At 38.6% G+C, this 15,460-nt stretch overlaps 1 protein-coding gene across 1 annotated transcript in view; it reads right to left on the minus strand.

The window, feature by feature from the left end:
- Positions 1-7,624: 7,624 nt before the first annotated feature.
- Positions 7,625-15,460, minus strand: part of LOC140717581 (type 2 DNA topoisomerase 6 subunit B-like) — a 28,962-nt gene continuing 21,126 nt past the window's right edge. Inside the window, exons 5-6 of the mRNA XM_073031153.1 lie at positions 15,132-15,215; positions 7,625-7,651 (exon numbers count right to left, since the gene is read on the minus strand). Of these exons, the coding sequence (XP_072887254.1) occupies positions 7,646-7,651; positions 15,132-15,215 (90 nt within the window). The 3' untranslated portion in view covers positions 7,625-7,645. The remainder of the gene's footprint in view (positions 7,652-15,131; positions 15,216-15,460) is intronic.

Consider the following 15,460-nt stretch of genomic DNA (forward strand, 5'->3'; position numbering starts at 1 on the left):
TAAAGGAAAGGTCAGTGCCTTTAAGCCGTTACATTTCATCTTCATAAAATTCTTCGTGGGAAAAGTAGTTCAACTGGGAATTGCAGCAAGACGACGTGAAGGAGAATTTAAATCATCTTTAAAAAGTCTCTCCCTTAAATGGACTGTGAGCATTTTGAACTTTTGCAATACTACTTTTAAGAACTGTTTAAGCTTCATCGCTTTAAGAACTGTTTAAGCTTCATTGCTTTAAGAACTGTTTAAGCTGCCGCACAGCAGCTGATTTCCGGTTACGTGAGTGGTTTGTTTACTTTTGGGGGTTTGTTTTTCAGTGTTTAATAAATGTTGTTATTTGTTATAAAAACCCCTGCCTCACTCATATATTTATTGTTGCTGAATCCGTAACAAAAAAAAAGAAAAAAAAAGAAAGAAAGATTGCCTGAATATCGGAGGATCCCCACATGCTCCATGAAGTTCAAAATAATTTTAATTTTTATTTTTATTTTCCCCATTGCTTTGTAATTTTATCTTCAAAGGACCTGTATATTTAATCCTATCTTTTGTAGATATGGGTGCCAAATTTTCAAAAATATATCATATTTATTTCTTAGATTATAAGTAATTTTTTCAAGTGGAATGCAGCTATATATTTCATTATTCCAACAATCCATAGTTAAATTTAAGTCTGATTTCCAAGTAACTGCAATAACTTTTTTGGCTACTGCCAATGCAATTTTTGTAAATTTTTTCTGATACTTATTCAATTTAAGTTTCGGTATTGTCCTTTCAATGTCACCTAGTAAAAATAATATTGGGCTATGTGGGAGTTGTACTCCAGTAATTTGTTCCAATAAAAGTCTTAAATTTATCCAAAATGGTTGAATTTTAAAACAAGACCAAGTAGAATGTAAAAACATACCAATTTCTTGATTACATCGAAAACATTGGTCAGATAGATTTGAATTTAATCTATTTATTTTCTGTGGTGTTATATATAATTGATGTAAAAAATTATATTGTACTAATCTAAGTCGGACATTTATTGTATTTATCATACTATCAAAACATAATCTTGACCAATTTTTTCCATCAATTTTAATATTCAAATCAGATTCCCATTTTTGTCTTGATTTATGAATTCCTGGTTTAATTGCCTGTTTTTGAATCAAATTATACATACAAGATGTAAATTTTTAAATTTTTCCTTTTTGAATTAATATTTCTATTTCATTAGGTTTTGGCATTAACATTGTTTGACCCAGTTTATCTCGTAAATAGGCCTTTAATTGAAAATAACAGAAAAGGGTGTTATTTGATATTTTATATTTATTTTTTAATTGATCAAACGACATCAATACACCTCCTTCAAAACAGTCACCTATATATTTAATCCCCTTTTGAAACCAGTTATGTAAAAGTTTATTATCCATTGTAAAAGGAATAAGCCTATTTTGAATTAAGGTTCTTCTTGCTAATGAAGATTTCTTTATCTCATCGTCCATATTTACCTTATTCCATAAATCAATCAAACATCTTAATATAAGAGATTCTTTCTTTTCCCATATCCATTTGGATTCCCATTTATATATAAAATCTTCTGGTATATTTTCTCCTATCTTATCTAGTTCTATTCTAATCCATGCCGGTTTTTCTTCATCAAAAAAAGATGCAATAAATCTAAGTTGATTTGCTTTATAATAATTCTTAAAAATTGGAAGTTGTAACCCTCCTAATTCAAATTTACATGTCAATTTTTCCAATGATATTCTTGACATCTTTCCTTTCCACATATGAATTCAATTCTTGAAAAAACTTCTGAGGCAGTTGTATTGGTAAAGTTTGGAATAAATATTGCAATCTAGGAAATATATTCATTTTTACAGCATTAACTCTACCTATTAATGTTATGGGTAACATCATCCATTTATCAAGATCTTCTTTTATTTTTTTTAATAATGGCAAATAGTTTTGTTTATATAAATTATTTACATCATTATCGACTCTTATACCTAAATATTTTATCCCATTTATTGGCCATCGAAATTGAGTTACTGATCGACATTGACTATAATCTCCTTTGGTAAGGGGTAAAATTTCACTTTTATCCCAGTTTACTTTATACCCCGATATTTTCCCATATTCTTCCAATCTGAAAGATAGTTTTTGCAGCGATTGCAATGGGTTTGTTAAATAAATCAGAACATCATCAGCAAATAAATTAATCTTATATTCTTCTTGGTTAACTCTGAAGCCCATAATATCTGAATCTGTTCTAATTATTTCAGCTAATGGTTCTATCGCCAATACAAATAGGGCAGGTGATAATGGGCAACCTTGTCTAGTTGACCTTGTTAAGCGAAATGGTGTTGAAATCTGACCATTAGTAACTACTTTAGCTTGAGGATTAACATTTAAGGTTTTAATCCATTTTATAAAAGATTTTCCTAACATATTTTTCCAATACCTTAAATAAAAAATCCCATTCCAATCTATCAAATGCTTTTTCTGCATCCAAGGCAACTGTCACACTCATTTCCTCGCTTTTTTGTGCCAAATGAATTATGCTAAGAGAGGCAGCTTTCTTTTACACGTACACAGAGAGGTAGGTGCATGAAATGCACCGCCAGGGTGATAGTAGAGATAGATATACATCTAGAGATGTAGATAGGGACATGGAGGAAAGGAAAATCTCAAGTCGCTTTTATTGTCATTTCAACCATAACTGCTGGTACAGTAGACAGTAAAAACGAAACAACGTTCCTCCAGGACCCTGGTGCTACATGAAACAACACAAAACCATATTAGACTTCAGACCTACACAGGACTACATAAAGTGCACAAAACAGTGCAAGACTGTACAATAATTTATAAACAAGATAATAGACACAGTAAAGGGCAAATTACAATATAATAATAAATGATGTAAATGTAAACAATGTTTTAGCAGGAAATGAGCAAAAATTGCAAAGGGAGTGTGTGTGTGTGTGTGTGTGTGTGTGTGTGTGTGTGTGTGTGTGTGTGTGTGTGTGTGTGTGTGTGTGTGTGTGTGTGTGTGTGTGTGTGTGTGTGTGTGTGTGTGTGTGTGTGTGTGTGTGTGTGTGTGTGTGAGACTAGACTCTGGGTATTGAGGAGTCTAACAGCTTGGGGAAAGAAACTGTTGCACAGTCTGGTCATGAGAGCCCGAATGCTTCGGTGCCTTTTGCCAGATGGCAGGAGGGAGAAGAGTTTGTACGAGGGGTGAGTGGGGTCCTTCATAATGCTGTTTGCTTTGCGGATGCAGCGTGTAGTGTAAATGTCCGTGATGGCGGGAAGAGAGACCTTGATGATCCCTTCAACTGACCTCACTATCCGCTGCAGGGCTATGTGGGAGGAAAGGGTTAAATTGATCTTGGAGTAGGTTAAAGAGTGGCACAACATTATTGCCCAAAAGGTCTGTATTGTACAGTACTGTTCTATGTCCTGTGTTCTAATGAGGGAAAATTTCCCCATCATATATCATCAACATGCGCAGTGTCCATTTAGGTAGGGAATTTGGATGAAATAATTGTGACCAACTTTGTTCATATTTAATTCTTAATTAAATGAGTACAGATTGCTGAAAGTAGAAAATTACTTGTTTCTTAGTGTCTTGAATGAGACTCTATACATTTTATAAACCTCCTCCCAATCACTTAGAATGTATTAACAATCTCGATGCCAGCAGTGCTGAACACAAACTGAAGTACTTGTGCAACACACACAAAATGCTGGAGGAACTCAGCAGGTCAGGCAACTTCAGTGGTAAAAAAGTGAACAGTCCATGTTTCGGGCTGGGACCCTCCTCAGGACTGAAGTTTACAGAGGTCAATTTACAGATGCCTCAGTTGGTGACTCAATGTCAATGTCATTAATGTCCATTAGGACAACACATGGTGTCCATTTATTGGGAAAATCCAATATCTTTGACAATTTTAGGAAATTACTCAACTTACTGTCAAATTAAGGGCGTCAGAGGTTACAGAGAAGGTAGGAGAGGGAAAATAAATCAGCATGCTGGAATGACAGAGCAGACTCAATGAGTCAAATAGCCTATATCTGCTCCTATGTCTTATGGTCAAATTTGAGAGTATTGTCATTGTTCATGATGAGTAGGTAGAATGAAAACCAAAAGAACTGCAGAATTATTTTGATTTTGATAACCTATGGACTCACTTTTAAGGACTCTTCATCTCATGTTCCTGATATTTATTGCTTATTTATTGCTCTTCCAGTTACTTTCTCAAAACTTTGGATTTGATCGGAAAGTTTATCTTTTTTCTTGCTTTTACTCTCAGTAGAGGCTGCCCGGTCTCTTTTTTTCTCCTTTTCTTTTTTTTGTTTAGTGGGTTTTTTATGTATATAAAAATTATAAAAGTTTCTTTATCTTTTTTCTTCTTTTCATGGAATGATAAGAGGAGAATTGATTATTTTATTTTTATTATATACTATTATATTAATACTATGTATGATCTTGATAGTGTTTATTTTACCTTTTATATGAATTGTTATCGATAGAGATTTGAGATAATTCTCCTCTTGTTTATATATATATGTACTTTTTTAATTAATAAAAAGTCTGATAAAGTTATTTATTGCTTATTTATTTATTATTCTCATTTCTTTCTTTTTGTATTTTCACAGTTTGTTGTCTTTTGCAATGGTTGAACGCTCAAGTTGGTGCAGTATTTCATTGATTCTATAGATTTATTGAGTATGCCCACAAGAAAATGAGTCTCATTATAGTATATGGTGACATAGATGTACTTTGATAATACATTACTTTGAACTTCGAAGGAATTCTGGAAAGTAAAACAGAAAGGGCTAGGACAATTCAGCAGGCCAGGCAGTATCCGTGGAAAGAGAAACAATTAGTTCTTTATGTCTGTGAACCTTTATTGGGATTATGTTGTGTTGTGATCATGTTGTATTGGGTGACATTGCTACAGTCTGAATCAGCTTCTTGAGTAAGATTAAGCCATAGACTTATACAGGTGCCCCCCCCCCCCCATTTTTCGAACGTCTGCTTTATGACGGCTCGCTGTTATGAAAGACCTACATTAGTACCAGTTTTCACTAACCAAAGAGGATTTTCACTTTTACGAAAAAAAAGACGCCCTCTTTATACGTGTGTTTACCCCGACCATGACCATGAAGCCTTGTGCGGGCAGTTGTGTGCTCATGCGTGTACGTGTGCATGCATGTACGTGCTGATTTTTTTTTCTCCAAATCGATTTTGGCTCGCAGTCTTCCCAATTCTGATAAGTGAAACTACACTGTACATACAATATTTCTACTTTATATAGGCTGTATATTTATCATATCATTCCTGCTTTTATTATATGTTCGTGTTATTTTAGGTTTTATGTGTTACTTGGTTTGATCTGGGAACGCTCAGAAATTTTTCCCATATAAATTAATGGTAATTGCTTCTTCGCTTTATGCCATTTCAGCTTACAAACAGCTTCATAGGAATGCTCTACCTTCGGATAGCGGGGGAAACCTGTATTCCACATTTGATATTGGAGATTGAAGCTGGGCTGCTGGCACTATGAGGCTGCCGAGGAGCTGTCCTAAGACTGAGACCAGATAACGCTGGGGATCACTTGGCAGAAATTTTGGATTATTGTTGCCTGGGAAACTAAGAAGAAAGCCACAGTTCAAATGTGAGATAAGCAAACCAGTTTGGGCAAAGCCAACTTCTGCCTAGTGTTCAAGAGGAATTTGTGCCTCCGAATGCCAAGGCAAAGCTTCTGTCCATCCCCACAGATTCGGCGGACAAAGTACACCGATGAAAGAGCGTCATAGGGAAAAAAAACACATTAGCAGAGAAACCCAGGTCCCATTTACTGTATATCCACGCAAGCTAAGTGCTCGTTACTGAAAGGATACAGATACGCTTGACACACTAGCAGGTTTGTTGGGGTAGTTCTTGAGGCAAGGACAGATTGCCACTATTGGTATCATTTCAAGCAGCCCACACACTCCATCTTCTGCAAGTTGATTGGGAACAGACAAAGAGAAAGACTTCCCAGCCACAGGGTGGAGTCGGCAACAATGCGGGTGAGCTGCACGCTCTTCATCTCTTCTCAGAAAAAAAAGTTAATTTGATTTGATTTGCATAATTTTGTACTTACTTATATAATTAAAGAAAATAAAACTGCGGCTTATAGACTGCAAGAGAGTGAGAGGATTGTACAGTGAGGATAAATACTGCAATTTGGTATTCTAGGAACCGAACATCAGTTGAAACAAACACTTTTTTTATGAATGTGGAACAAAAGCTGATGTACAAGTTAATAGCCCACAAAATTTTCAATCCCAGAAAGGAAGCAATCCGTCAGCCTACAGATTAATTATGCCAGTCTTTCTGCTTGCAATATCTGGTATAGAACACCACAGCACAGTACAGGCCCTTCAGCACTCCATGTTTTGCCGACCCATATAATCCTTTAAAAAAAGTACTAAACCCACACTACCCCATAACCCTCCATTTTTCTTTCATCCATGTGCCTGTCCAAGAGGCTTTTAAATACCCCTAATGTTTTAGCCTCCACCACCATCCCTGGTAAGTCATTCCAGGCATTCACAACCCTCTGTGTAAAAAAAACTTAACCCTGATGTCTCCCCTAAACTTCCCTCCCTTAACTTTGTACATATGCCTTTGTTATTGGTGCCCTGGGAAACAGGTACTGACTAGCCACCCTATCTATGCCTCTCATAATCTTGTAGACCTCTATCAAGTCCCCTCTCATTCTTCTACGCTCCAAAGAGAAAAGTCTCAGCTCTGCTAACCTTGCTTCATATGACTTGTTCTCCAAACCAGGCAACATCCTGGTAAATCTCCTCTGCTCCCTCTCCATGGCTTCCACATCCTTCCTATAATGAGGTGACCAGAATTGAACACAATACTCTCACCAGAGATTTGTAGAGTTGCAACATGGCCTCTCTACTCTTGAACTCAATACCCCTGTAAATGAAGCCTAGCATCCCATAGGCCTTCTTAACTACCCTATCAAACTGCGCAGCAATCTTGGATTTGAACCCCAAGGTCCCTTTGTTCATCCACACTCTTAAGTAACTGACCATTAATCCTGTACTCAGTCTTCTGGTTTGTATGTGTGCTCCCGTATCTCAATGAGAAAGGAATTAGCAATGGAATGAACAATTGTAAGCGTATGTGCTCTTCGCTAAGTGTTGAGTGCTGTTGGTAATGTGTTTTGCACCTTGGCCCCAGAAGATTGCTGCTTTGTTTGGCTATTTTCATGTATGCTTGAATGTTAATTAAACTTGAACTTGAAAGTTTATGGAAGTTTATGATAATGTTCAATATATTTGCACATTATCATAAAAGCAGATTCGGTTCACTTGTTTCAAAAGGGAGAGACATTCAGTCCAATCTCACTTGCATTACATGTTTCCTGTCTCACTCTGTATAGTTAAGACCTATGTTGCCAAAAAGCTACCGATTGTTCAAAAATCTTTTTTTCCCACGATTTTCTCTGTGAAGGTAAATAAATTTTGCCAATATCTTGCATACTCTGAGAACTGAAAATAAGATCCGGGTGCGCCGACGTTTCACACTTACTTGATATAGTGAGTGCTGGCACAAAGTACAGATTGTCCTTTAATGCAAAACTTGTCCTCTTTTTCATTCCTAAAGGAAGATGAGTTTAGTTAATGTTGAATCAAGGTCACATATCTGCATTGCACCCAGTTCCTGATTTTTGAATGAAAATACCAGTTCCATCCAGCAGCGATACAGATGGAGAATGACATGCAACATCACTACTCCGTTCATTAATTACAATGCAGCTTTCTCAATAATGTCCACCGAGGTTACTTAAAATCTTACAAACTTCAACAATGCAACATTAACAATAAAAAAAATTCAGAAACTGAATGGGGTATGGAAAAAATCCCAATTGTCTATTGTATTGCATATGGTGTAGTAAGTAAAACCCATAATATTCCTAAAAGGATGAGGTTTTTCAAACATCTCTAAGTTCCTGACCATGGAATTCCACAATTCATACTGATCACTTTAAATTGCTGCTGGGAAATGGAGAAGCTTGATGCGATGGTGGACAAATTAAAATCTTATTCTGTCATTCAACTTCACACAAAACGCTGGAGGAACTCATCAGGCCAGGCCGCAGCTGTGGAAAAAAGTACAGTCAACATTTCAGGCCAAGACCCTTCAGCAGAACTCAAGAAAAAAAGACGAGTTCTCCAGTCCTGCCAAAGGGTCTCTGCTCAATATGTTGACTGTACTCTTTTCCATAGATGCTGTCTGGCCTGCTGAGTTTCTTCAGAATTTTGCGTGTGTTGCTTGGATTTCCAGCATATGCAGATCTTTTCTTGTTTGTCATGCAACTTCGCTCACTCACGACACACCATTGAATATAAAACAATCCAATGCACAAATATGAATGAAGCATCATTGTGATCACTGCCCCTCCTAATAAAATTGCCAAGATCAACCACCACAATGTTAATTATGGAAAGTAGAGGAAGTAGACCCTAGCACTAAACATACCTTTACCTCCCCCCCACTCCGCTTTCTATAGGGATTCCTTCCTCCACGATTCCTTGTCCATTCGTCCCTCCCCATTAATATCCCTCCTGGCACTTAACCCTGCAAACAGACTAAGTGCTACACTTGCCCATACACCTCCTCCCTCACCTCCATTCAGGTCCCAAACAGTCCTTTCCAGGTGAGGCAACACTTCACCTATGAATCTGCTCCCAGTGTGGCCTCCTCTACACTGGTGAGACCCGTCGCAAATTGGGGGAACCACTTTGTTGAGCACCTCTTTTCCTTCTGCCGAACACAGAATTTCCTGATGGCCAAACTTCTTAATTTCGATTCCCATTCCTGTTCTGACATGTCGGTCCATGGCCTCCTCTTGTGCCGCGATGAGGCCACCCTCAGGGTGGAGGAGGAACACTTGTATTCCGTCTTGGTAGCCTCCTACTTGATGGCATGGATATTGATTTCTCCTTCCGGTAAAAAAAATTCCCTTCCCCTGCCCTCTTCCTCTATACCCCACTCTGGCCTATCACCTCCTCCTGGGTCCCCTCCTCCTTTTCCTCCTGTGGTCCACTCCCCTCTCCTATCAGGTTTCTTCATCTCCATCCCCTTACCTTTCCCACCCACCTGGCTTCACCTATCACCTTCCAGTTCACCTTCTCCCCGCGGACCCCCCCCCACACCTTTTTATTCTGGCATCTACCCTCTTCCTTTCCAGTTCTGAAGAAGGGTCTCAGCCCAAATCATCAACTGTATATTCATTTCCATAGACGCTGCCTGGCCTGCTGAGTTCCTCCAGCATTTTTGTGTGTTGCTAGTAATATCTTGTGTTTATAACAGCAGCAATGTTATGCAAGGATGATCAACATACAGATTTATCTTTATGTCATCATTAGCATTTTACTTTGATTTACAATTCATGTTTATACTTCATTCTGAACTTAAGTACAAATGAGTATTTTCTGTTCTGGGTCAGAACATTGGGTAAATATTGAATCAATAAAGTTCACTTGCATTGCTTAATGTAGTCTTATCATTTTCCTGTATGTACTGCTTTTTTTGAGCAGATATCAATTAATTAAATGTCAATAGCACGTATGATTAGGTACATCTGTCCATCATGCTCAGCGATCACTTAAGTGGCAGGGATTTATTTTATGTTCATAATTTATACAAACATGTACTCTGCTCATTGCGTTTTTACTTAAGTTGTATTGTTTTTGTATTTATAAGCTGCTGTGCTGTATGTTTCTAATGGTCTTTAAACTAGTATTTGTTTATTGAGTAAATTGATTTTGTTTATAGTGCAATGAAGCATCTGTTCTGGGTCTCTGCAAGCCTGATCTAATCATTGGTAAAATCCAGTGTTGGCAGTGTTTAAACGAACAAGGTCATACTTGTGTTTAAATAACGCTATGCGACAAGTGTATGTTCAACATTTATATGTGAATTTCGCCGAGAGAATTTATTATATTTTAACTTATTTAATGCTTATTTGATACCTCAGAACCAGAGACTGAGACCTTCAAGTTTCTGGTAAATGTAAGAAAGGGCTGGACTTGCAAGTATCTGGTTAAATGTAAGATTGCTAAACAAGAACATCTTCCTGATGATGTCATGCAAAACAATAAATTGCTTCATTTCACAAATAAATTGACTCCCATCATACCTGGGTGGACTGAACATTGCTGCATTTGGGATTGTGAAACTGTGCAATCATGGTGTCATATGTTGTAATAGTACCTGGCTCTACTATCCCCTCTGGCAGCTCATTCCAAATATGTGTTTCCTCTGTGTAAAATACGCCTCAGATTTCCTTTAAATTTCTTCTCTCTCACCTTAAAAATCTGTTCATTCTCGACTCCCTGCCCGATGAGAACGATATCCTATCTATGCCCATCAGAATTTTGTAAACCTCCACAAGGCCATCCCCTCAGCCTCCGATTTCCAGTCAGAATAAACTTGGCCTATCCAATTTCTTCTTCGAATGGTAGCCCTCCATTCCAGGCAACATCCTGGTGAATCTCTTCAGTAGTCTTGCTCTTGTGCTTGCACTGTGGTTCCAGAACTGTACAGAATTCTATAAGTGAGGACTAATCGGTTTTGTAAAACTGCAACATGGCATCCCAACTCTTTTAAGCGAAGCCTCCAGCCTATGAAGGCAAGTATTCCAAATGCCTTTTCTCACTACCCAATCCACTGGTGCAGCTACTTTCAGGGAGTTACACACCTGCACCCCAGTGTTTCACTGTACTTAAATGAAATTTATGCTCTCTATGTCCTAACAGGATTTGACTTCCCCAAGTGTTTTACCTCACTGTTACCTGGATTCAATTCCTTCTGCCATCACTCCTCCAACTTTCTAGCTGATTTCATTATCTGTGCCTCTACTAATATTTATGTCATCTGCAAATCATACACCAGATTTTCATCCAAGTCATTTATTATAAGCAACAAAGGTCCCTGTGGTATACTATTGTTAAAGGTTTCCAGTCAAAAAAACACTCATCTACCACGAACCTCTGTCTCCAATCACCCAGCCAACTTTCATCACCAACACATCTCAGTCCTCAGATCCCTTGTGGTCTGATGGTCACCTTCTGGACTGGCCTACCATGTTGGAGCTTATCAAAAATGCATCTACTGTCTTGCCTTCAACAATCTTCTTGAATACCACCTCAGAACACTTAATCAGATTTGTGAGATATAATCTTCACTGCACTTACTCCTTCTAATCAGTGTTTGTGTTTCCAAGTGAACACAAGTCCTGTCCTTCAGAATGTTCTCCAACAACTTCTCACCTATTGTGGTAATGGTCATCAGCCTACAGTTTTGTGATTATCCTTACTGCCCTTTTTGAACAAGGGACAATATTATCTTCTGGATCTCGCCAGAAACTAATGAAGATGCACAGTCTCCATCAGATCCCCAGGAACCTAATCCCATTGCTTCCCTTAGTACCCAGGCATGTTCTGGTTTAAATGCATAAGATGTGCACTCCCTATGTATATGTATCTATCAAAATATATCCATTTATCCATCCATCATGGTTACCTATCACAATTATTTATCCATCCATCTATTTATTAATCTATCCAAGTTATTTAACCATCCATCCATATATCCATCTATCCATCCATCATGGTAATATAGATATTACTGTATATAGACAATGGGAGACCCAGAGTGTTGAGTACATCTGTCACAAAAAGCGGGATTTCCCGGTGGCCACCCATTTCAATTCCACTCCCCATCCCCATTCAAACATGTCAGTCAATGGCCCCCTCTATTGCCACAACGAGGCCACACTCAGGTTGGAAGATCAACACTTGATATTTTCCGTCTGGGTAGCCTTCAACTTGATGGCATGAACATCGATTTCTCAAACTTCCAGTAATTGTGCTCCTTGCCCCCACCATTCCCGTTTCTTGTCTCCCTCTCACACCTTATCTTCTTACCTGCCTAACATCTCCCTCTAGTGCTCCTCTCCTATCCCTTTCTTCCATGGTCTTCTGTCCTCTCCTATCAGACTCCCTCTTCTCCAGCCCTTTATCTCTCTCACCAATTGACTTCCCAGCTCTTTACTTCACCCCCCCTCCCAGTTTCACCTATCACCTGCCACCTTGTACTTCTTCCTTCCCTCCCCACACCATTCTGACTTCTCCCCTTCCTTTCCAGTCCTGAAGAAGGGACATCGACTGTTTACTCTTTTCCACTGATGCTGCCTGGCCTGCTGAGTTCCTCATCTTGTGTGCATTGCCTGGATTTCCAGCTCCTGCAGATTTTCTCGTGTTTGGGACTAACAATCTTCTAGAGGGTAAAACTGTAAGCCCAACCTCCCCCCCCCCCCCCCGCCCCCAGGAAATCTGAGTTGTCACCTGATTTTAAACATTTTGCTTAAAAAGTAAGTTATCATGCAATTCCCTAGCAAAGCGATAGTAAATGAGTATTCTTACCCAAAAATTTGATTTGATAGAGCTTCATTTACTTTAATGTAAAACTCAATTTTTAGCTAAAGAGGGAAAAAAAATTCTTATTCAGAGCTTTGGAAATTTATGTTTAAGAATAAATCATACAGCATCTTTCACATTACTTTCAGGACATCCCAAAGCATTTTGCGGTGAGGTACCTTTGAAGTCAACTATAGTAATACCAGCAATGTGACAGCAGCAAATGTGCACTCACGAAGTTTTCACTAGAGTGACGTGCTGATGATTGGATAATTTTCTGTTCATGTAATTAACGTTGAGCGGGAGATAAAAGCTGATCAGTGCACTGTTGAGAACTGCCCTGCTATTTTTTATAATATCGTCCTGCTTGTTTCAGAAAGCACAAGAGACCCACACGTAACACAAAATAAAACTCATACAAAGCTGATGGTGAGACAAAGGTTAAGACTGATCTGGAAGGGTAATGTATCCAGTTACTTGAGGAGCGGGGGAACAGAGACTTTGAGGGCCATCTCGCTTTGGAGTGTGATCAGCTTGTAGCCTGATGGTGGCTAATATAAAAGATGTGATTATAAGTTTTTTAGGAGAGAGATGGGCAAGCAGGAGAAAAAGTTAAATTCTTAAAACCTTAGCTATAAAAGTATCTATGGATGATACTCCACAGCAATTTACCAAAATAAGTCAGACCCCATGTGCAAATCCAGGACTTGAACATTTTACCCAGGCCTGCTTCATTATGCATTGGCGACACATTGTGGCAACTAAACATACATTGGACAGGCCGATTCCATGCCGGTGTTGCTGACTGAGGTGTCGCGAGAGAAATGGAACATCACCAACAGTGGCATCAGCTGCCAGAAGCCTTGTACTCAGGCAATTGTGCCCTCTCTGTCTCTCTCTTTCTCTCAATGGTAGGGGAGAGTTTGCTGTTGATTATTGAGTTGGAGAACTCTGAATAAAAATGACATAGCAGACAGTAGCAGAGAGAGAACCTGTGGTGTGTCGAATTGTTGGGTGAACGAGTAGTTTTTGTTGGACTGTAGATCGTGGTCTCTCTTTGAGGGCACTTGGTAGGTGGTGGGTGATGATGCTTCCTGCTGAAATAAGTGGGGGAGGGTTGATACTTTGCTGCTGTTTGTGCATGGGAGGGGAGAGAGGGGGGCTTTGAGGTTCTAATATTTTACTGTCATTTATTCTTTGGGGTTTCCTTCTCTTTTCATGGACGTTGTTAAATGGAACCATTGAACCATTTCTCATGCACACTTAACCCCACTATTAATATCATAGTTTATGATACAGCAACCCGAGGCATTAACCAATTGACTTTTAAAATAAACTCGATCAGGTCTTTCCCAAAAATGTACCACTATTTAATATAAATGTCTTAATTAAAATTGTAAAGGAATGTTATTGAAATTATTTTTGAAAGCTTATCCACCGTAATTAATAAAAACACTAAATGCTGGCAGAACTCAGCAGGCCAGACAGTATCTATGGGAGGAGGTAGCGCCAGCATTTTGTGTTTTTATATATTTCCAGCATCTGCAGATTCATTCATGTTGCCTTTGAATTCTCTACTGTAATTAAAACATTTTTACAACTATTGTGACTGTTATTATTCTCTAATATTTTTCTCCATGTCTAATACTTTCCCATTTTGATTTGTTACTGTTAGTTTCCTGTTTTTTTCCTTACCAACCAATCATTCACACTACTGAATTCTCCTCTTTTTAAGTTGTACCCGAATGTTCGATCTAAAGTCATATCGGTTCTACCGTGACAAGAGGTTCAGAGGATAAAGAGGAGCTTCAATGTGACGAAGGAACCATCGTCTTCATTCTTCTCCAATAAGCTCACAAACCACAGAACTTGTCCTCGGTTTGGCTTAATCTACTTTCCTCCCCACTCAGCAGCATAAATAGTGGTATTGGGTTGGGGTGGGAACAGTAGGGACGGGGATCTCCTAATAATCTTTCAGCCTAATAAGGATGTTCAAAGTACTTTTATTATCAAAGCACGCAGTATAGGTCCCCAAGATTCATCTTCCTATCGACAGCAATGAAACAAAGAAACACCATGGAACCCGTTCAAAGAAAAACATCAAATCCCCAACGTTCAAGAAAAAAACAAATTGTCTGAATGGCAATAAAAAAACGAGCGAACACAGAATATAAAATATCAAAGCACAAAGTCAGCGAAACAGTAGGAATGTTCAGTTTCAGTTCACTTCAATCCAGCGCTGTGTTGATCGTTGACTGCAGGCCACAGAGCCAGTCCGCCCGATCATAAACGCACAAAAGTGCAAATACATGTGTGATTTATCTAATGGAATGGCCCTCTAAAGGCAAATTTAGATTAAAATTCCTGTATGTACCATTGCTCCAACGTTTCCACAAACTCTATTCTACACCCCAAATTTGTCTGCTGAATCTCTTGGAAACAAACAGACCTGATGAACCATGGAGAACCCTGTAAACCATGAGGACCAACAGATATCTTTGATGGCCGAAGGCCTTGGCTGACAAAGAGGAATCCATTTTAATCACTTTCCAGCTTTAGATTCACACATTTGGAGGTTACGACAGGGGCATACTGGTGTGTTCTAACATTTTTTCCCCACAATGTCAGCCAGTTACCATATGTCATTTAAATACCTGTGGATTGACAATACTGATCCTGTGCAAGAAATCCTGAATTGTTAAGCAGTCTGCCATAATGGTGCTATTCCTCTCCGAAATCTAATTAAATGAAGAAAGGAAAGTCAGAGTGAATGAGATTAACTAGCAATTCAAATTCACATTACACGTCATCTTTCATTATGCGCTGTGCAAATTCATGGTCTGAATATTTATAAAAACACAAAATGCTGGCAGAACTCAGCAGGCCAGACAGCATCTATGGCAGGAGGTAGTGACGACGGGTTTTGGCCCGAAACGTTGTCACTACCTCCTCCCATAGATGCTGTCTGGCCTGCTGAGTTCTG

Source organism: Hemitrygon akajei, chromosome 28 (assembly GCF_048418815.1).
Source record: "Hemitrygon akajei chromosome 28, sHemAka1.3, whole genome shotgun sequence".
Taxonomy (NCBI): Eukaryota; Metazoa; Chordata; class Chondrichthyes; order Myliobatiformes; family Dasyatidae; genus Hemitrygon; species Hemitrygon akajei.